Source organism: Mobula hypostoma, unplaced genomic scaffold (assembly GCF_963921235.1).
Source record: "Mobula hypostoma unplaced genomic scaffold, sMobHyp1.1 scaffold_42, whole genome shotgun sequence".
Taxonomy (NCBI): Eukaryota; Metazoa; Chordata; class Chondrichthyes; order Myliobatiformes; family Myliobatidae; genus Mobula; species Mobula hypostoma.
The window spans coordinates 473,072-494,987 of record NW_026948219.1 but is presented as its reverse complement, the minus strand read 5'-3'; the positions used below and the strand labels follow the sequence as shown (position 1 = coordinate 494,987).

Genomic DNA, 21,916 nt, shown 5'->3' with positions numbered 1-21,916 from the left:
CGGCACTGAGCATGCGCAAAGAGACTTTGCGTCATCCGGAGGGCGGGGCCTCTGGAACAGACGCGCTGCTGCTGCCCGTCTGCGGTTAAATGGGCGGGGCGAACAGGATCACGTGACCGGTGGGTCCCACAACCCAGGGAGAGACTCCAGCGACTCGCCCGTCACTCTGTGTTATGTACAGCAGCGATAGACCACAAACTCAGTCTGTATTAGTATAAACTACTATCTGTATTAGTATAGAGACAATTAAACAAACTACTCTTCTAAACAGAAGTTAACAGTGTTATGCGTTTGTGGCTGTCAAAATGTCAAGTTTAGGAACAGTTCTGAAAGTTTCAAGATGGCAAGTTTCAGTTATCCACGGAATGGGGAAATTTGTAAATCCACATTGAAATGCAACGAGAAAGTAATCACAAAGAATTTCACAGATTCTCCGCTGGGAAAAGGAAATACAAATCACAGAAGATTTTCAGTCGTCGAGCCGTATTCCAAAATCTACGAAGGTGACAGTTACAGGAATATTCTTTAGAGCAAGTGGTCGCTGCACAACACCCGAATCCACGCAAGTGTTAACGAAAGTGGTGGCCACAGAAATACTCCTACAGTCCACTTATGGATCAGAACAGTGACAGTCACACATTCAATATGCACTGCGTGCCGCTCCTTCACCCAGTCCTTTTGGGCATGGGAAAAGTATCAAACTTTTACCCATTACTTTAGCAAACTATAGCTTGCAGTCCGCCGGTCCTCCATCTGTCTCTCTCTCCCTCTCTTTTCTCTCTCTCTCTCTCTGTCTCTCTCTCTCAGCTCCAGCAGTCAGTGTACTGACGTCATACTCCCGCCTCCTGCAGCCTCTCTCACAGTAACACCCACAGCAAAATGAAACCTCTGATCTCGTAACACTTGTCCCTCACATCTCCTCTCACCCTAAATGTATTAGACATTTCAACCCCCAGGAAAAATATATCGTCTGTCCGCTCTATCTCTTCCTCTTTTAACCTTATAAATGTCCATCCAGTCTCACCCCAACCTGCGCCGCTCTGGAGAAAACACAAGTTTGTCCAGCCTCTCGTTGCAGCTCTGAACCACCCGATCAATCTGTGCAGTCTCTTTCAGGGAGCCGTGAACTTGAATCCAAATCCCTCTGCTCATCAACACTGTTCAGGGACTTGCATTCAACAGTGTACCGTCTCTTTACATTCAACAGTGTACCGTCTCTTCACATTTAACAGTGTACTGTCTCTTTACATTTAACAGTGTACTGTCTCTTTACATTTAACAGTGTGCCGTCTCTTCACATTTAACAGTGTACCGTCTCTTTACATTCAACAGTGTACTGTCTCTTTACATTCAACAGTGTACCGTCTCTTCACATTTAACAGTGTACCGTCTCTTTACATTCAACAGTGTACTGTCCCTCTACATTCGACCTACCGAGCTGCCAAGATGATCATCACTAATCAAATCTCACTGAGTTGTCTCAGGTCCTGTTGAATTTATTACCTAGTGCACAAGTCCGGGAAGGTACAGGGACAGAGAAACACACAATCCCCCATTGGGGAAGAGATACAAAATCCCTAAAGCGCGTACCACCAGGCTCATGGACAGCTTCCTGTCTGCGGTTGTCAGCCAAATTAATGGTCTCCAGTCCAATAAAATGGACTCGACCTCACAATGTAACTCGACGTGACCCTGCCCCATATGTCTATCTGCACTGCACTTTCTCTGCAGCCATAATGCTTTGTTACAGTTATTGTTTTGTCGTATATCAGCTCAATGTACTGTTGTAATGTATCGATCTGTGTGGATGGTAGGTCGGGCAAGATTTTCACTGTAGCTCAGTACGTGATAAGAATAAACAAATTCCCCATTTTAATTGTGTGGAAATATTAGACAGACTGAGCTTCTCCTTTGGAACCACAGAGGGAAACTTAACTGAACTGAGGAACACAAATAAATAGAAAAGGCTTCAATCTCGCATTACGATCTGCGGTAACTGGGATCAGGTGACCGGTGGTGGGTCTCCCAGACCAATTATCAGAATCAGGTTTAATAGCACCGGCAGATGTCATGTAATTTGTTGTCTCTGTGGCAGCAATGGAACCTAATTCATAGCAATAGATTTTAACCCCCATCTGTGGTGGGGATTTACAGACATTCACCACCCTCAGAATGGAGACATTTCCCGGTCAGTCCACCCCCTTTTTCAGAGACTGGGATCCCTGGTTCAACCGGTAATAATGTTGTGCATTTCGATGTGTTCACCTCTCAGTCCTCGATTCTCTAAATAGAAAGGTTTATCGCGTTTGATCTTTCTTCATATGATGACCCCACCACTCCAGGGATCAGTCTGGTGAATCTTCATTGCACTCTCCATAACAAATACTCTCTAATCTCTTTGTTAATCCTCTATGGAATTACTTTCCATCTTCTGCAGCCCCGTGTTGCCCCAACCACTCACCTCCCACCCCGTCACTATTTCCACCTTCCCACCTCCCCCCTCACCTGGATCCACCTCTCACTCCCCAGCTCTTGCCCCATCCCCACCCCTCACCTCTTTTCTCTGACTATTTCCCGTCCACTCTCAGTCCAGAGGGAGGGTCTCGGCCCGAAATGTTGACGGTCCATTTCCCTCCACAGATGCTGCCCGACCCACTGAGTTCCTCCGGCAGTTTGTTCTTTGGTCTGTATAACCCGTGTTAGTGTGGGGAGCGGGATTTTACACCATATTCCAGGTACAGTCTCAACAAAACACAAATAATTGTCACTTTGCCCGGACCATTGGCCCCGCTTGCAGGGCAACAGTCTGCCGGTGTTTGCCCCCCAATGTGGTGAATCCCTCTGCTCGCCACCACCGTGGGCTCAGACATTTCCACAGATGAGCCCCTCCTGTCCCCACCGGGACAAACATCCTGTCCGCCCCCTCTCTCACCGTCTTCATCCTTTCAATAAAATCCCCCTCTCCCTCCCCGGGGAACCGGCATCAAACCGACGGGCCGAGCGGTCTCCTCCTACCTCTCAGCGACACATCAGACTCCGGCCGCAGGAGACGCTTCACAAACGCCCCAACTTCCCTCGGAGGGAAATGGAAATAAATCAGAAAGCGGACATTTTCTTTGACGGTTGTCCCGCCGTGACGGAAAGTTCGGGAGACGGTGTCAGCGGGGGTAACGCCCTCTCGATTGGTCAGACTTCGCTATTGGCTGGAAGAAGTGATTGACATCGCTTACCACCAATGGGAATAGCGTAGCGCATGAAACCTCTGTTGACAGCGGTGGGGGAGGGACTGGTCACGTGATTAGTAGCCCAGCCGTTAAACCGACCAAGCTCGAGCTCACCAGCGCGCGGTGCACAAAAGGCCCCGGATGATCGGTTGAGGTAAGAAGGGATCTCCGGGTTGGGGGTCTCACCGGGCGGGCGTTTTCAACACCGACTTCGGGTAGTTGCTGTGAGCTCCGGACTCCGTGACCCGCAATCCCGGGACAGTCCTGCTCTCTTCCCTCTCTCTCAGCCCCACCATCCGTACACGGGCCCCGGGGAGCTTCCGGCTGATGAGGGAATGGGAACCGATGGATCTCTCAGACAGAGCTGAGCTCCAGCTGTCTAAATGCAAGGATCGGGAACTCGGAGAAAGGGAACAAAATCTTTTACATCAGCTGTTGAGAAAATCACCTTTGTTCTGCCTCCAGTCACAAACAAGAGAAAATCTGCAGATGCTGGAAATCCAAGCAACACACACAAATTGCTGGAGGAACTCAGCATTAGTACTCTTTTCCATAGATGCTGCCTGGCCTGCTGAGTTCCTCCAGCATTTTGTGTCTGTTGCTTGTTCTACCTCCTCTTGTTCTGGACTTTTCTACCCGTGAGAATATGTTTTGTCCCATTCTCTCTGGGTACATAATGATATCAAACACCTTTGCCCTGGGCAACAAGTAGCTTTCACATTACAAATGTGCCAGACTCCAATGAGACAGACTACTGCCCTTCCCTTCATATTCATTGGCATTGCCATCACTGAGTTCACCACTGTCAGTCACCTGAGGGAGGGTTCAGGGGAAATATTTATGTACAATACAGAAACTGGTGTTACCTGTGTGTATTGTGGTGATGTAAAAGTTGCTGGAGAATTTGAAAGTGGGAAGAAGTGGAGTGATATTTGGAAATCTGACTTTTTAAAGCGTCATTTAGCAAGCAAATGACGTATGGATGGTGTGGAACAGCTGTGGAGAGAAAATCATTACCCACTACAGGCCTACTATACAGGTTGTGTGAGAGTGCAGATGAATTTGATCAAACCCAGAGGAGATCAAAGTTCTGATTGACAGTGATTTGCTAGCTGTTAAAATGAATACCTCTCTATTTAAAGTTCACTCTGCCCATGTTGTCACTGGGTAACAATATGCACAGTAAAAGCTTTTCGTGCACACTGGTCATTAAAAGCTTTTATAGATATGTAAAAGGGAAAAGACTGGTAAAGACAAATGTAGGTCCCCTGCAGACAGAAACAGGTGAATTGATTATGGGGAGCAAGGACATGGCAGACCAATTGAATAATTACTTTGGTTCTGTCTTCACTAAGGAGGACATAAATAATCTTCCAGAAATAGTAGGGGACAGAGGGTCCAGTGAGATGGAGGAACTGAGCGAAATACATGTTCGTAGGGAAGTGGTGTTAGGTTAATTGAAGGGATTGAAGGCAGATAAATCCCCAAGGCCAGATGGTCTGCATCCTAGAGTGCTTAAGGAAGTAGCCCAAGAAATAGTGGATGCATTAGTGATAATTTTTCAAAACTCGTTAGATTCTGGACTAGTTCCTGAGGATTGGAGGGTGGCTAATGTAACCCCACTTTTTAAAAAAGGAGGGAGAGAGAAACGGGGGAATTATAGACCGGTTAGCCTAATGTCGGTGGTGGGGAAACTGCTGGAGTCAGTTATCAAGGATGTGATAACAGCACATTTGGAAAGCGGTGAAATGATCGGACAAAGTCAGCATAGATTTGTGAAAGGAAAATCATGTGTGACGAATCTCATAGAATTTTTTGAGGATGTAACTAGTAGAGTGGATAGGGGAGAACCAGTGGATGTGGTATATTTGGATTTTCAAAAGGCTTTTGACAAGGTCCCACACAGGAGATTAGTGTGCAAACTTAAAGCACACGGTATTGGGGGTAAGTTATTGGTGTGGGTGGAGAATTGGTTAGCAGACAGGAAGCAAAGAGTGGGAATAAACAGGACCTTTTCAGAATGGCAGGCGGTAACTAGTGGGGTACCGCAAGGTTCAGTGCTGGGACCCCAGTTGTTTACAATATATATTAATGACTTGGATGAGGGAATTAAATGCAGCATCTCCAAGTTTGCGGATGACACGAAGCTGGGTGGCAGTGTTAGCAGTGAGGAGGATGCTAAGAGGATGCAGGGTGACTTGGATAGGTTGGGTGAGTGGGCAAATTCATGGCAGATGCAATTTAATGTGGATAAATGTGAAGTTATCCACTTTGGTGGCAAAAATAGGAAAACAGATTATTATCTGAATGGTGGCTGATGAGGAAAAGGGGAGGTGCAACGAGACCTGGGTGTCATTATACACCAGTCATTGAAAGTGGGCATGCAGGTACAGCAGGCGGTGAAAAAGGCGAATGGTATGCTGGCATTTATAGCGAGAGGAGTCGAGTACAGGAGCAGGGAGGTACTACTGCAGTTGTACAAGGCCTTGGTGAGACCACACCTGGAGTATTGTGTGCAGTTTTGGTCCCGTAATCTGAGGAAAGACATCCTTGCCATAGAGGGAGTACAAAGAAGGTTCACCAGATTGATTCCTGGGATGGCAGGACTTTCATATGAAGAAAGACTGGATGAACTGGGCTTGTACTCGTTGGAATTTAGAAGATTGAGGGGAGGGATCTGATTGAAACGTATAAAATCCTAAAGGGATTGGACAGGCTTGATGCAGGAAGATTGTTCCCGATGTTGTGGACGTCCAGAACAAGGGGCCACAGTTTGAGGATAGAGGGGAAGCCTTTTAGGACCGAGATTAGGAAAAACTTCTTCACACAGAGAGTGGTGAATCTGTGGAATTCTCTGCCACAGGAAACAGTTGAGGCCAGTTCATTGGCTATATTTAAGAGGGAGTTAGATACGGCCCTTGTGGCTACGGGGGTCAGTGGGTATGGAGGGAAGGCTGGGGCGGGGTTCTGAGTTGGATGATCAGCCATGATCATAATGAATGGCGGTGCAGGCTCGAAGGGCCGAATGGCCTACTCCTGCACCTATTTTCTATGTTTCTATATTACAAATTAGAGGGGACATTGGTGGGAAGGTGGGAAGACCTCCAGTGTCCCCGATGCCCTCACCTACAAGATGTACATCCAGCTGCAACTTGTAACCCTGCAATTTACAGAGTTTGAACTTGAAATGGATGAATTCCAGATCATCCAGGAGTCAGGGTGGGGTGGGGGGCATTGGGATAGATGTAACGTGAAGAGAGATGAGTTACACCCAAGGTGCAGGACACAGGAAATTGGGTGAGAGTCCGGAAGGGGAATGAGGTTAAATAGCCATCGCAGAGTAATCTTGTGTCCGTCCCACACAACAACAGGTGGATCCACTTTAGAAACTGTTGGGGGGATTACTGACAGAGGAAAGTCAAAGGGGTGAGAGGGGATTCGTTAGTGAGGGGAACAGTACAAGAGGGGACTAATATCCCAGTGGTAAGGCTCGCTAGTGCTAGTGTGGGGAGAGGGTGATGTGGTTAAAATAAGTTGTAGGGGGAATGGGAGTCAGACTGACAGAACAGATAGTGGGGAGGGTGAATTGAATTGACTTTATTACATACATCCTTCATATACATGAGGAGTAGAAATCTTTACATTACATCCCCATCAGAATGTGCAATGTGTAATGGCCTGGTGGAAGATGATGTCCCGGAGCCTGTTGGTCCTTTTGCTGTGGTACCGTTTCCTGGATGGTAGCAGCAGGAACAGTTTGTGGTTGTGGTGATTTGGGTCCCCAATATCCTTTGGGCCCTTTTTACACACCTGTCTCTGTAAATGTCCTGAATAGTGGGAACTTCACATCTACAGATGCGCTGGGCTGTCCGCACCACTCTCTGCAGGTTCCTGCGATTAATGGAAGTACAGGTCCCTTACCAGGCAGTGATGCAGCCAGTCAGGATGCTCTCAACTGTGTTCCTGTAGAAAGTTATTAGGATTTGGGGCCCCATCCCAAACTTCTTCAGCCATCTGAGGTGAGCAAGGTGCTGTTGTGCTCTTTTCACAACACAGCCGGTATGTACAGATCATGTGAGGTCCTCGCTGATGTTTATGCCAAGGATCTTAAAGCAGTCCACCGTCTCAACCCCAGATCCATTGATGTCAATAGGGGTTAGCCTGTCACCATTCCTCCTGTCGTCCACAATCAGCTCCTTTGTTTTTTTTTTAGATTAGATTAGATTCAATTTTATTGTCATTGTGCCAAGTACAGATACAAAGCCAATGAAATGCAGTTAGCATCTGACCAGAAATGCAAAGAATAGTGTTATTTACAAAATAACTGTGAATAAAAAGTAAGTACTACAGCACACAAAAATATAAAAGTACTGAGACAGTACAATACGGATGCAGTACTGCTTAGCGCTGTGATGTGAGGTTCAGCAGGGTCACAGCCTCAGGGAAGAAGCTCCTTCTGTGCCTGCTGGTGTGGGAGTGGAGGCTCCCGTAGCGCCTACCGGATGGGAGGAGAGTAAAAAGTCCATGGTTAGGGTGAGATGCATCCTTGATAATGTGTTTCACCCTGCCCAGGCAGCGTTTATGGTAGATGTTCTCAATGGTGGGCAATTGGGTGCCGATAATCCGCTGGGCAGTTTTCACCACACAGTGGAGTGCTTTGTGGTCCGAAACGGGACAATTGCCATACAACACTGAGATGCAGTTGGTGAGTATGCTCTCAATGGTACAGCGGTAAAAGTCCGTCATATCCAGAGATGAGCTTTATTGATGCTCCAAAGGAAGTAAAGGCGCTATTGCACCTTTTTGATCAGGATGGAGGAGTTCAGGGACCAGGTGAGATCCTCGGAAATGTGGACACCAAGGAATTTGAAGCTTGATACACGCTCCACTACAGTTCAGTTGATGTAGATTGGGAGTGTGGCTCCTAGCATGCCTGAAGTCCACAATGATCTCCTTGGTCTTCTGGGTGTTAAGGGCCAGACTGTTGTCAGCACACCATGTGGCCAGGTGCTGGACCTCGTCCCTGTAGGCCATCGCGTCATCCCCTCTGATCAGGCCAACCACCATGTTGTCATCTGCTAACTTGATTATGGAGTTCGAACCATGTACAGGAACGCAGTCATAGGTGAAGAGGGAGTACAGAAGAGGGCTCAGCACACAGCCTTGAGGCACGCCGGTGTTCAGGGTGAGATTGGAGGAGGAGAGGTTGTCTAACTTAACTGATTGGGGTCTGTTAGTCAGACAGTCCAAGGTCCAATTGCAGAGGGATGAGCTGATACCAAGCTGGCGAAGTTTGATCAGCTTGATGGGGCTTACAGAATTGAATGTCGAACTAAAGTCAATGAACAGCATTCTGACGTAGGAGTTGGGGCTGTCCAGGTGGGTCAGGGCAGAGTGAAGTGCTGTGGAGATGGCGTCCTCTGTTGACCTGTTGGTGCGATCGGCAAATTGATGAGGGTCCAGGGTAGTGGGCAGACAGGATTTCAGATGTGATAGAACCAGTCTCTCAAAGCACTTTGCAATGATGGGGGTGAGTGCAACTGGACGGAAATCATTCAGGCTCGTGGCAGTGGAATGCTTCAGTACTGGCACGATGGTGGCAATCTTGAAGCTTGTGGGGACAAAACCCTGGGCCAGGGATGGATTAAAAATGTCTGTGAGACCCCGGCCAACTGTCCTGCACAGACTCTGAGCACATGGTCAGGTATTCCATCCGGACCAGCTGCCTTCCGTACATTCACCCTGCTCAGGGTGGCAGAAACATCGGAGGTGGAAAGTGAGAGAGGCAGTTCACCAGGTGGGAGATCCGCTTTGAGGGTGACCTCCTTGTTCTCTTGGTCAAAGCGAGCGTAGAAGTAATTGAGCTCATCAGGGAGGGAAGCAGAGCTGGAAGGGGGCACAATACTAGGAGGTTTGAAGTCTGTAATGACCTGTATGCCATGTACATGGGCCAGGGGTCAGAGGAGTTGAAATGCTCCTTGATTCTCTGTTTGTATATGTGTTTAGCCTGAGAGATTCCCCTCCTCAGGTTGGCCCTGGCTGAGGTGTAACCCTCCCGGTCTCCAGACCTGAAGGCTGAATCTCTGGTTTTGAGCAGGAGGTGAACCTCTCTGTTCATCCATGGTTTCTGATTGGGGAAAACTTTTATTGTTTTTGTAATGTCACTCTATCTACACACTTGTTGATGTGCTCAAGGACAGAGTTGGTGTATAAATCAATGTTAATCTGAGAGTCTGTGGTGGCATGGGCAGCAAACGTGCTCCAGTCTGTGTGCTGGAATTGGTGCTGAAGAGCAGAGTCAGCCCCCTCCAGCCAGATCTGAATAGTCTTCATTGTGGGTTTCACACGTTTAGTGACCGGGCTATACTTGGGAAGCAGAAACAATGAAAGATGGTCGGACTGTCCCAGGTGGGGGAGGGTAGTGAGTTTGTCAGCATCAGCCACATTTGTGTAGACATGATCTAAGGTTTTATTACCCCTGGTGGTGCATAATACATTTTGGTAAAATCTTGGAAGCACGGTACACAGGTTATAATGATTAAAGTCCCCAGCGACAGTCAAAGCTCCATCTGGGTGCAATGTCTGCAGCTTGCTAATAGCAGCACTGAGGTCTTTCATGGCTACTTTAGCATTAGCATCCAGTGCAACATAAACTGCGACAACAATGATGCATGTTTTGTGACAATGAGGGAGAGGTTATTTTCTTGACGCCAATCAGATGTTGTTCAGACACCAGATACAGTCAGCAATCAAATGGTTGAGCATGGAGCCTTCTCCTTCCCACCCTCCCGCCACCTTCTTTATGGGGTCTCTGCCCCTTCCCTCTTCAGTCCTGATGAAGGGTTCTGGCCCGAAATGTTAACTGATCATTTCCACGGATGCTGCCCGACCTGCTGAGTACCTCCAGCGTGTTGTGAATGGTGTGATGAATGTGCTGAGCTGTGTATATCACAATGCAAGAAGCATCACAGGAAAGCCAGATGAGCTCAGGACAGGGAATTATGATATTGTAGCCATTATTGGGACTTGGTTGCACCCAACAGTCTGAGGGATTTAGAGGAACAAATTTGTAGAGAGATCGCAGACCATGCCAAGAAACAAAAGTTGATTCAGTAAGTGATTTTAACTTTCCATGTATTGACTGTGAATCCCATACTGTAAAAGGACTAGATGGGGTGTAGTTTGTCAAATGTGCCCTTAATCAGTACGTAGAATTCCCAATGTAGAAGTGTGCAATGATCTGTTAGGAAATGATACGGGGCTGGTGACAGAAATTAGTGGCCATAATGCCATGAAAATCAAAGTAAATATGGGAAATGAGAGGTCTGGACCATGGGTTGAGATTCTAAATTGGAGAAAGGTCAATTTTGATGGTATCAGAAAGGATCTGACAAGTGTGGTTTGGGACAGGCTGTTTCCTGGCAAAGGAGTACTTGGTAAGTGGGAGGCCTTCAGAAGTGAAATTTTGAGGGTGTAGAGTTTGTATGTGCCTGCAAAATGAAAGTTGAAAGGTAACTGGTGCAGGGAACCTTGGGTTTCAAGAGATATTGAGTCTCCGGATATTTTGTTCCTCTAAATGCCTCAGACTATTGGGTGCTACCAAGACTCACTAATGACTACAATATCATAATTCCACCGCCTGAGCCCATCTGACTTTTTTTTTTTAGTCATCATCTGTTGGTTTCTAAAAGCTTCCCAATCGTTTTCGCTCTTTTGTTTGCCCTCTCTTTGGATTTTATGTTGGCTTTGGCTTCTCATTTCAACCACGGTTGTGTCCTCCTGCCTTTCCAATGCTTCCACTTCTTTGGGATGTATCGATCATTCAGCTCCCGAATTGCTCCCAGAAACTCCAGCCATTGCTGCTCTGTTGTCACTCCTACCTTTTCCCTTCCAACCAAGTTTGGCCAGCTTCTGTGTCATAGAAACATGGAGAAGTTCAGTACAGAAACAGGCTATTTGGCCCATCTAGTCAATGCCGAAAGAAACATTTAAAGTCTCTACTGCAACTACCTGCACTGGGACTTTCGCCTTCAGACCCCTACCATCCAGGCTCCCATCCAAACTTCTTTTAAATGGTGAAACCGAGCTCATATTCACCACTTGTGTTGACATCTCATTCCACACTCTCACGACCATTTCAGTAAAGAGCTTTTCCAAATGTTCCTGTTAAATTTTCACCTTCTCCATTTAACCATGACCTCTGATTGTCATCCCACCCAACCTCAGTGGAAAAAGCTGCTTGCATTTACCCTATCTGTACCCTCATAATTTTGTATACTTCCAACAAATCCTCAGAGCAATGTATAATTTCCTTGTTTATGTTTAGAGCCTTTTTTAGGTGTATAAAATGATGAGGGGCATTGATCATGTGGGTAGCCAGAGGTTTCTTTCCCAGGGCTGAAATGGCTAACACGAGGTTGTTAGTTTTGAGATGCTTGGAAATAGATACCGAGGGGATGTCAGGGGTAAGTTTTTTACACACAGTGGTGGGTGTGTGGAATGCAGTGTCGGCTGTTTGTGTGAGAGTGTATCAGCTACTATGGGGCCAGGGACCCATGCAGCTCATTGGGAACAGGGAATAATAACAATGGAGAGAGTCAGACTGAGCCAGGTCACAGATTGGAGATGGCATAAATATCCCATTCTTATAGAGACAGGAACAGTATCAAAGAATATGTTGGTCATTCCAGATACCAGCGCTGTGCCCAGTTAGAAGATAATTTCTCTCTCCAGCTTGGGTTGAACTTCACTGTAACAGTGAGATGCCAGATCACACCTTGACAACTCAAGGGATCTCATCTGAAATATTGTCCTACACCTATTGATGGATTTCTTAAATGTTTTTACAGGTTAAAAATGACAAGGAATTTGTCTATGGGAATCTCGAACACAACACACCAGTTTTGCTGTCTCTATCCAGATATTTAAGAAGAGGAGCAAGGGATTCACTCGATCATCCTTCCTGATCAGAGTGTGAGGAGGGATTCACTCGGTCATCTGACCGAATGGCTCACCAGCGAGTTCACACCGGGGATAGGCCGTTCACCTGCTCGGACTGTGGGAAAGGATTCACTAAATCACCTCACCTACAGAGACACCAGTCAGTTCACAATGGGGAGCGGCCGTTCACCTGCTCGGACTGTGGGAAGGGATTCACTGAATCATATAACCTACTGATACACTGGTCAGTTCACACTGGCGAGATGGCGTTCACGTGCTCAGACTGCGGGAAGGGATTCACTTGCTCATCCCTACTGAAGGTGCATCAGCGAGTTCACACTGGGGAGAGGCCGTTCACCTGCTCCGACTGTGGGAAGGGATTCACTTCGTCCTCTGTTTTACAGAGACACCAGCGAGTTCACACTGGGGAGAGGCCGTTCACCTGCTCAGTGTGTTGGAAGGGATTCACTCGATCTTCCCACCTACAAGCACACTTGTCTGTTCACACTGGGGAGGGGCCGTTCACCTGCTCAGTGTGTGGGAATAGATTCACTTGCTCATCCCACCTGAAGGTACATCAGCGAGTTCACACCGGGGAGAGGCCGTTCATCTGCTCAGACTGTGGGAAAGGATTCACTCAATCATCCCAACTGAAGGTACATCAGCGAGTTCACACTGGGGAGAGGCCGTTCATCTGCTCAGACTGTGGGAAAGGATTCACTCGATCATCCCAACTGAAGGTACATCAGCAAGTTCACACTGGGGAGTGGCTGTTCAACTGCTCAAACTGCGGGAAGGGATTCACTCAGTCATCTGAACTGAAGGTACACCAGCGAGTTCACACTGGAGAGAGTCTGTTCACTTGCTCAGTGTGTGGGAAGGGATTCACTTGGTCATCCAACCTACTGACACATCAGTCAGTTCACACTGGGGAGAGGCCGTTCACCTGCTCAGACTGTGGGACGGGATTCACTTGCTCATCCCACCTGAAGGTACATCAGCGAGTTCACACTGGGGAGAGGCCATTCACCTGCTCGGACTGTGGGAAGGGATTCACCTGCTCATCCCAACTGAAGGTACATCAGCGAGTTCACACAGGGGAGAGGCCATTTATCTGCTCAGACTGTGGGAAGGGATTCAGGCAGTCATCTGAACTGAAGGTACATCAGCGAGTTCACACTGGGGAGAGGCCATTCATCTGCTCAGACTGTGGGAAGGGATTCATTCAGTCATCTGAACTGAAGGTACATCAGCGAGTTCACACTGGAGAGAGGCTGTTCACCTGCTCAGACTGTGGGAAGGGATTCACTTGCTCATCCCAACTGAAGGTACACCAGCGAGTTCACACTGGAGAGAGGCCGTTCACCTGTGCAGACTGTGGGAAGGGATTCACTTGCTCATCCGCACTGAAGGTACATCAGCGATTTCACACTGGGGAGAGACCGTTCACCTGCTTGGACTGTGGAAAGGGATTCACTCAGTCATCTGCCCTAATGGCACACCAGCGAGTTCACAGTGGCGAGCGGCCCTTCACCTGCTCAGACTGTGGGAAGGGATTCACTCAGTTGTCTCATCTACAGAGACACCAGCGTCTTCACACAGGGGAGAGGTCATTCACCTGCTCAGTGTGTGGGAAGAGATTCACTCGGTCATCCAACCTACAGAAACACCAGCGAGTTCACACTGGGTAGAGGCTGATCTCCTGCTCGGACTTTGGGAAGAGATTCTCTCGGCCATCGCCACCAAATGTCCATCATTGAGTTCACACTGGGGAGAGGCCGTTCACCTGCTGTAAATGTGTGAAGAGATTCGCTCAGTTATCTAACCATATGTAACTCTCGCTTCAGCTAGCAGCTTAATATAGGGGGTGATAGCCCCCCAGCCCGGCCAAACTTAAGAAATCTTGTTTGGGTGGATGCTGCACGATGTGTCCCCCGTTACAAATCAGTACCCCGAAATAACAAACGGTACATAATATGCGATTAAACGATTGGGCTTTGTAGTTCTTACTTTGACTATAGGATTAGTAAAGAAAAAATAAAGGAAAAGGGCCCACTCTCTCCATTCATGTCTTCTCATCTCTTCCCAGCAAAAGACCGCAAAAATCTCTCTTCCAGACTCACAAGAAAGAACAACATTTCTCTCATTGGATAGCCCTGCACTTCAAAACCCTGTTGTCTGTAGTCGTAACGTAAACATTGCTGCTACACAGAGAAACCGTTACCTCAGTAGTGATACATTACAGAGAGGCCATTACATTAACACTGAAACCTCACAGCACGTTACAGTTGTGACACACTACTGGGTTCACAATAGACAATAGGTGCAGGAGTAGGCCATTTGGCCCTTCGAGCCAGCACTGCCATTCACTGTGATCATGGCTGATCATCCACAATCAGTACCCCGTTCCTGCCTTATCCCCATAACCTTTGATTCCGCTATCTTTAAGAGCTCTATCCATCTCTTTCTTGAAAGCATCCAGAGACTTGGCCTCCACAGCCTTCTGGTGCAGTGCATTCCATATATCCACCACTCTCTGGGTGAAAAAATGTTTCCTCAACTCCATTCTAAATGGCTTACCCCTTATTCTTAAACTGTGGCCTCTGGTTCTGGAGTCACCCATCAGCGGGAACATGCTTCCTGCCTCCTGCGTGTCCAATCCCTTAATAATCATATATGTTTCAATCTGATCCCCTCTCAGCCTTCTAAATTCCAGTGTATACAAGCTCAGTCGCTCCAATCTTTCGACATATGACAGTCCCGCCGTCCCGGGAATTAACTTTGTGAACTTGCGCTGCACTCCTTCAATAGCAAGAATGTTCTTCCTCAAATTTGGAGACCAAAACTGTACACAGTACTCCAGGTGTGGTCTCACCAGGGCCCTGTACAACTGCAGAAGGACCTCTTTGCTCTTATACTCAATTCCCCTTGTTCTGAAGGCCGGCATGCCATTAGCTTTCTTCACTGCCTACTGTACCTGCATGCTTGCTTTCAGTGACTGATGTACAAGAACACCTGGATCTCGTTGTACTTCCCCTTTTCTTAAATTGATTCCATTTAGATAATAATCTGCCTTCCTGTTCTTACCACCAAAGTGGATAACCTCACATTTATCCACATTAAACTGCATCTGCCATGCATCCGCCCATTCACCCAGCCTGTCAAAGTCACCCTGCATTCTCATAACATCCTCCTCACATTTCACACTGCCACCCAGCTTTGTGTCATCGGCAAATTTGCTAATGTTACTTTTAATCCTTTCATCTAAATCATTAATAACCATTGTAAACAGCTGCGGTCCCAGCTCTGAACGCTGTGGAACCCCACTGGTCACCGCCTGCCATTCCGAAAGGGACCCGTTAATCGCTACTCTTTGTTTTCTGTCAGCCAGCCAATTTTCAATCCATGTCAGTACTCTGCCCCCAATACCATGTGCCCTAATTTTGCCCACTAATCTCCTATGTGGGACTTCATCAAAGGCTTTCTGAAGGTCCGGTACACTATATCCACTGGCTCTCCCTCGTCCATTTTCATACTTACATCCTCAAAAAATTCCAAAAGATTAGTCAAGCACGATTTCTGCACTGGGGAGAAAGTTTCAACAACCTGCCTGCTGGATATTTGTCCATCACCGTTGCTGAATGCAATTTTGAAAGTGACTGTTGGTGCCGAACTCTGCAATTATTGCTGTTGCTCACTACACCCAGTTCTGCACCCTGGTCACTGGGCATGGGAGGAGGTTCTTCTGCTGCATATTCACCTTTATTGGGACTGGAGTTTAACGTGGACTGGAGTGGAGAGCGGCCAGTGAAGGAGTGGAGTTTTGAGGCTTTGGCTCGAGAGATTTCAGCGAGCAGAGGCAGAGGATGAGCTTGCTCCCAGTAAGGTAAGGCCGGGTAAGTTTATTTAATTAATTAACTTAGGAGTTAGTAATGGAGGCAGTAGATAGGGCAGTCCAGTGCTCCGATTGTAGGATGTGGGAAGTCAGGGACAGCACAATTGTCTCCGATGTCTACACCTGCAAGAGGTGCATCCAGCTGCAGCTCCTGTCAAATCGGTTCATTCGGGGGGCAGAGGCAGTGATAGATCAGAGTTTCAGGGAGACAGTCACCCCTAAAAGTCAGGAGACAGGTAAATGGGTGACTGTCAGGAGAGGGAAGGGGAATAGACAGAAAGAGCAGAGCACCCCTGTGGCCGTTCCCATCAACAATAAGTATACTGTTTTGGATACTGTTGGTGGGGACGACCTACACCTACCAGGGACAAATTGTAGTGGTCACGCCTTTGGCACCGAGACTGGACCCTCAGCTCAGAAAGGAAGGAGTGAAAAGAGGAGAGCAGTAGTGATAGGGGATTCGATAGTTAAGGGAGGTTCTGTGGGAAAGATATAGAATCCCAGTCTGTTCCCTCCCTGGTGCCAGGGTCCCCGATATCTCGGATGGAGTTCTCGGTATTCTTGGGAGAGAGGGTGAGCAGCCAGATGTCCTGGTCCACGTGGGAACCAATGACATAGATGGGAGTAGGGATGAAGTCCTGAAGAAGGAATAAAGGGAGTTAGGGGAAAAAACTGAAAAAGCAGGACCTCAAGGGTGGTAATCTCAGGATTGCTGCCTGTGCCACGAGACAGAGAGGGTGGGAACAGGAAGTCATGGCAGTTGAATGTGTGGCTGAAGAGTTGGTGCAGGGGGCAGGGGTTCAGATTTCTGGATCATTGGGATCTCTTCTGGGGAAGGTCTGACCTGTACAACAAGGACGGGCTGCACCTGAACTGGAAAGGGACCAATATCCTGGTGGGCAGGTTTGTTAAAGCTGCTGGGGAGGGTTTAAACTAGTTTGGCAGGGGGGTGGGAATCAGAATGTGAGTGCAGAGATTAGGGTAGAAGGACAAGGGCATGATGCTATGTGTTCTGAGTTGGTGAGGAAGGACAGGCAGGGGACAAAACATACATGTAGCCAGTTAGAGGGGTTGAAGTGTGTGTATTTCAACGCTAGGAGTATTAGGAATAAAGGGGATGAACTTAGAGAATGGATCAGTACATGGAACTACGATGTTGTGGCTGTTACTGAAACTTGGCTGGAGGAAGGGCAGGATTGGCTGATGCAGGTACCGGGGTTTAGGTGTTTAAAAGGAATAGATGGGAGATAGAAAGTGGGGGAGTAGCATTACTGGTCAGGGATAGTATCACGGCTGTAGAAAGGGAGGACGCTGCAGAGGGAGTGTCCACTGAGTCGGTGTGGGTGGTAGTCAGAAATAGGAAGGGATCAATCACTGTGCTGGGAGTAGTCTGTAGGCCCCCAAATAGCCCTCGGGACACCGAGGAGCAGATAAGCAGGCAGATTTTAGAATGGTGCAGGAAATACAGGGTTGTAGTTATGGGTGATTTCAACTTCCCTCATATTGACTGGCACCTCCTGACTGCAAGGGGGATAGATGGGGCTGAATTTGTCAGGTGTGTTCAAGAAGGATTCCTGACACAGTATGTGGACCATTCGACGAGAAGAGAGGCCATACTGGATCTAGTTCTGGGTAATGAACCTGGTCAGGTGGCAGACCTCTTGGTGGGGGAGCATTTTGGTGAGAGTGACCACAACTCCCTTAGCTTCAGCATAGCCATGGAAAAGGATAAAAACAGACAAAATGGGAAAGTGCTTAACTGGGGAAGGGCTAACTATGAAGGGATGAGGCAGAAACTTGTGCTGGGTTCGGGATAGGTTTGTACCAGTGAGGTAAGGGGAAAATGGTAGGAAAAGGGAACCGTGGCTGACGAAACACGTGAGGCAACTCGTCAAGTGGAAGAAGGAAGCATATGTAAGATATAAGAAGCAGTCAGAGCCCTGTTCATCACTTTTCGATTGCTCCTACCCTGTTTACTTAATCGTCTCCTACCAGTCTTTTTTTTGAAACCTTATTATAATACTTCAATACTGCTTTACTGTGGCTGGGAAAAGAACCAAAGCGTTTGCAAAAGGAAGAGAAGCAGAAGATTAATCCCCAGTCACTTTGGATTCAATCAGTGACTTCCTTAAACGGCAAAAGTAGGAATTCTCTGAGGAGTTTCAACGGCTCAACGGCAAATTGGATACAATTCAATGAACTTTATTTCAGCATGAGAACCAAATTCAGAAGAATACTGCGAAGCTGATGACACTTGAAGAGGACGTTGAAGATTAAACTCTGCAAAGAGTTATCTTTATCCAGTGATAAAATGCTGAAAAGGATCATCGGTCTCGAAAATAGAAACAGGAGAAGTAACTTGCGAATCCTGGGTCTTGAAGAATCAATTGAAGGCGCTGACCCTACAATTTTTTTTTTGCAAACTTTCTGAAGCAGCTTTTCCCTGATTTATTCACTTCGGAGCCGAAGCTCTATCGAGCTTCTCGCTCTCCGACTTTGAAGCCATTGTCCTTGGCGGCGAAACCCAGATCGGTCGGACTAGCCTTTCATGAATTTCGTATTAAGGACCTTTTAATTCGCCATACCCGGAGACAAGGAATGATCAATTTCCAAAATTACAAGGTTAGATTTGTGGAAGACTATTCACCTGAAGTTTTGGCTGATCGCATGAAATATAAAGAAGTTATGTCCGAATTTTATAATAAAGGATATAAACCATCCCTTCAGTTCCCCGCACGTCTGAGTATTGTTTTGAAGAACGGATTGCGAAAAAGAGTCCATTCAGCTGAAGATGCAGAAGAGTTTCTGAAGGATGAAGTCTAAAACTTATATTTCTTATTTGATCAAGTTTTTTCTTCTGTTAATATGCATTTGAAATAAGGTTTCATTAAGCTTACGTTTTGGCTGTTCATATATTGTCTTTTGTTATATATTTTTTGATACTACTTTATTTTATCCTGTTTTGAGGCTTTATTTTAATACAGCTTTCTTTGAATTTGTTTAAAGTGATCCTTTCGTATTTCCGAATACCGAGTTATTTTACTTTATATGTTGTGTCTTGGTAGGGACATAATGACCTTGCAGGACTGGAGTTGTTTTTTTTTCTGTCAATGGGATTTTTTGGGGCCGGTACTTAATTCTTAGTTCACTGACTGTCTATTGGTCAGCTTTCTCGCTTTGGGTGGGGGAGGGGGGTAGGGCCTATTTCTCTCTGGGAGCTGTGTTGGGTTGAATATATGATTGTTTGTTTGAATACCTTACTTCACGGTTTGCTTTCTAGTTTTAATAACTCATGGCCAGATCTTTTAATTACACATTGATTGGTATTTAAAATGGTTCAAAATATCAACCTGTTTAGTTTGAATGTGAAAGGGCTGAATCACCCCACCAAAAGGAACAAAGTGTTAGCTTATATTAAAAAATTAAAAGCACCTATTATTTTTTTTACAAGAAACGCACATACGCAGCTGTGATACTTACGTTTTTTTTAACTCGGTGGAAGGGTATGCAATTCCACTCTTCGTTTAACGCACAATCACGTGGCATTTCAATTTTTGTAGATAATACAGTTTCCTTTATTCAGAATAAAGTTGTTTCAGACCCTAATGGTCGATTTGTTATTGTATCAGGGAGTTTAGACAGTAAATTAATTGTTTTTGCAAATGTATATGCCCCCAACATAGATGATCCAGGATTTTTTGAACGTCTGTTTTCCTTTTTGCCAAATTTGTGTACTTACACCCTTGTGATGGGAGGAGATTTTAACTGCTGATTAGATCCAGTATTAGATCACTCATATGTTAAACCCTCCACACTTAATAAATCAGCTTTGTTTATCCAATCTTTTCCAACTAAATGTGGTATAGTTGATGCTTGGTGTTTTCTGCATCTGACGGACAGGAAGTATTCATGTTTCTCTCATGTCTATCGTTCTTATACCAGGATTGACTATTTTTATATTGATAGTCAAATCATTCCATTAGTTCGATTGATTGAATATAAAGAGATTGCTATCTTTGACCACTCTGCTGTAATTCTATCTTCAAATCTTTCTGGTTCTATCACCATGAGTAGATTTTGGTGATTTAATTTAACTCTGTTATCCGATGAGGATTTTTAAAAATTTATGGAGAATCAAATTACTCTTTTTTTGGAAAAAAATACGTTGGAAGAGACGTCTAGCCTTATTATATGGGATACTTTTATAGCATGCATCCGGGGTCAAATTTTCTTATACTGCAAACATCATTTAAAAAAAAGCTAAGAAAGAAAGAAATGAATTAGCCAATCAGTTAAAGCAACTGGACTTCGATACCTGATCCTGAAGCATATGAGATGTATTGAAACTAAAACTAAATATGATCTTCTTTTAACGTATCCAATTGAAAGCCAATTTTTAAAAGATAGAAGTCAACTTTATATTCACGGAGATAAAACTGGTAAGCTACTGGCTAATCAATTGAAGCCATTTTCAGCGAATTAGCAAATTAAAGAAATAAGTAAAATTAATGGGGACATGACAACTGACCACCTTGAAATTAATGACACTGTTAGGGAATTTAATTCTAAATTGTATAGTTCTGGCTCTGTTAATGATAATATTGAAAAGAGTAATTTTTAGATCAATTAAATATTAATAATATTTCATTAGATGATCATAGGCAATTGGATCAACCTATTTCCCAGGAGGAAAGTGCTCAGGCTATTTGAGAATTGCATTCTGGGAAATCCCCAGGACCCGCTGGATTCTCTGGAGAGTTTTATAAGGCTTGTTCCTCCTTGCTTATACCACACTTATGTTCTACCCTTACTGATTCCTTTAAGGTAGGAGGACTACAGCAGTCTTTTTACTAAGTTTTCATTTCACTCATTCCCAAAAAGAATAAGAATCCTACTGTATGTTCTTTGTATAGACCTATCTCTTTATTCAATTTTGATACTAAAATTTTATCTAAAGTGTTGGCTCGCAGACATAAAAATATTATATCTTCTATGGTTTTGGATGATCAGACAGGATTTATTAAAAATCTATATTCCCATTTTAATATATGGCGTTTGTTGAATGTTATATGCTCTCTATCTAAGGAAATACCGGAATGTGTGATATCTTTGGATGCGGAGAAGGCTTTTGACAGAGTTGATTGGAACTTTCAATTTACATCCTTAGAAAAATTGAATTTTGGACTTAATTTTATTCATTAGATTAAATTATGTTATTTATCTCCCTCCGCTCGGGTTCTTACTAATTTTCAGAATTCTAAACCCTTTAAACTCCAACCTGGAACTAGACAAATTTGCCCCTTAAGCCCCCTGCTTTTTGATTTGGTATCAGAACCATTAGCAATTGCTTGTTGAGAGTCAAAAGAGATCACTGGTATTTTAAGGAGAGGTACTATTCATAAAGTGTCACTCTATGCTGATGACTTATTGCTTTTTATATCTAATGTTACAATCTCCTTACCATTTGTGTTTCATTTTCTGACTAATTTTAGTCAGTTGTCAGGATAGAAATTAAATCTACAGAAGAGTGAACTGTTTCCTTTAAACAATTTCATACCAACTGATATTAACCTTCCTTTTAAAATTTTAGGAGAACAATTTACATATTTGGGAGTAACAATTAATAAGAATTCTGAAGATTTATTTAAGTAAATTTTTAAAAGTTCATTGAATTACGTTAAAAACACTCTCTAATTGGTTGCCACTCTCTTTATCACTGATTGGCCGAATCAATTCTATTAAAATGAATATCTTACCTAAATTTATATACCTTTTTCAAGCTGTACCTGTTTTTATTCCTAAATCTTTTTTTGACTCTTTGGATTCAATTCCTTCTTCCTATATATGAAAGAATAAA

General features: G+C 45.3%; 1 protein-coding gene across 1 annotated transcript; it reads left to right on the top strand.

Annotated features, from left to right (window-relative positions):
• The first annotated feature begins 3,307 nt into the window (after positions 1–3,307).
• Positions 3,308–14,351, top strand: LOC134341934 (zinc finger protein 585A-like). The gene is made up of 2 exons (XM_063039871.1): positions 3,308–3,378; positions 12,074–14,351. The coding sequence occupies exon 2, from the start codon at positions 12,230–12,232 to the stop codon at positions 13,853–13,855; it is 1,626 nt and encodes a 541-aa protein (XP_062895941.1). The 5' UTR covers positions 3,308–3,378; positions 12,074–12,229; the 3' UTR covers positions 13,856–14,351.
• The last annotated feature ends 7,565 nt before the right edge of the window (positions 14,352–21,916 follow it).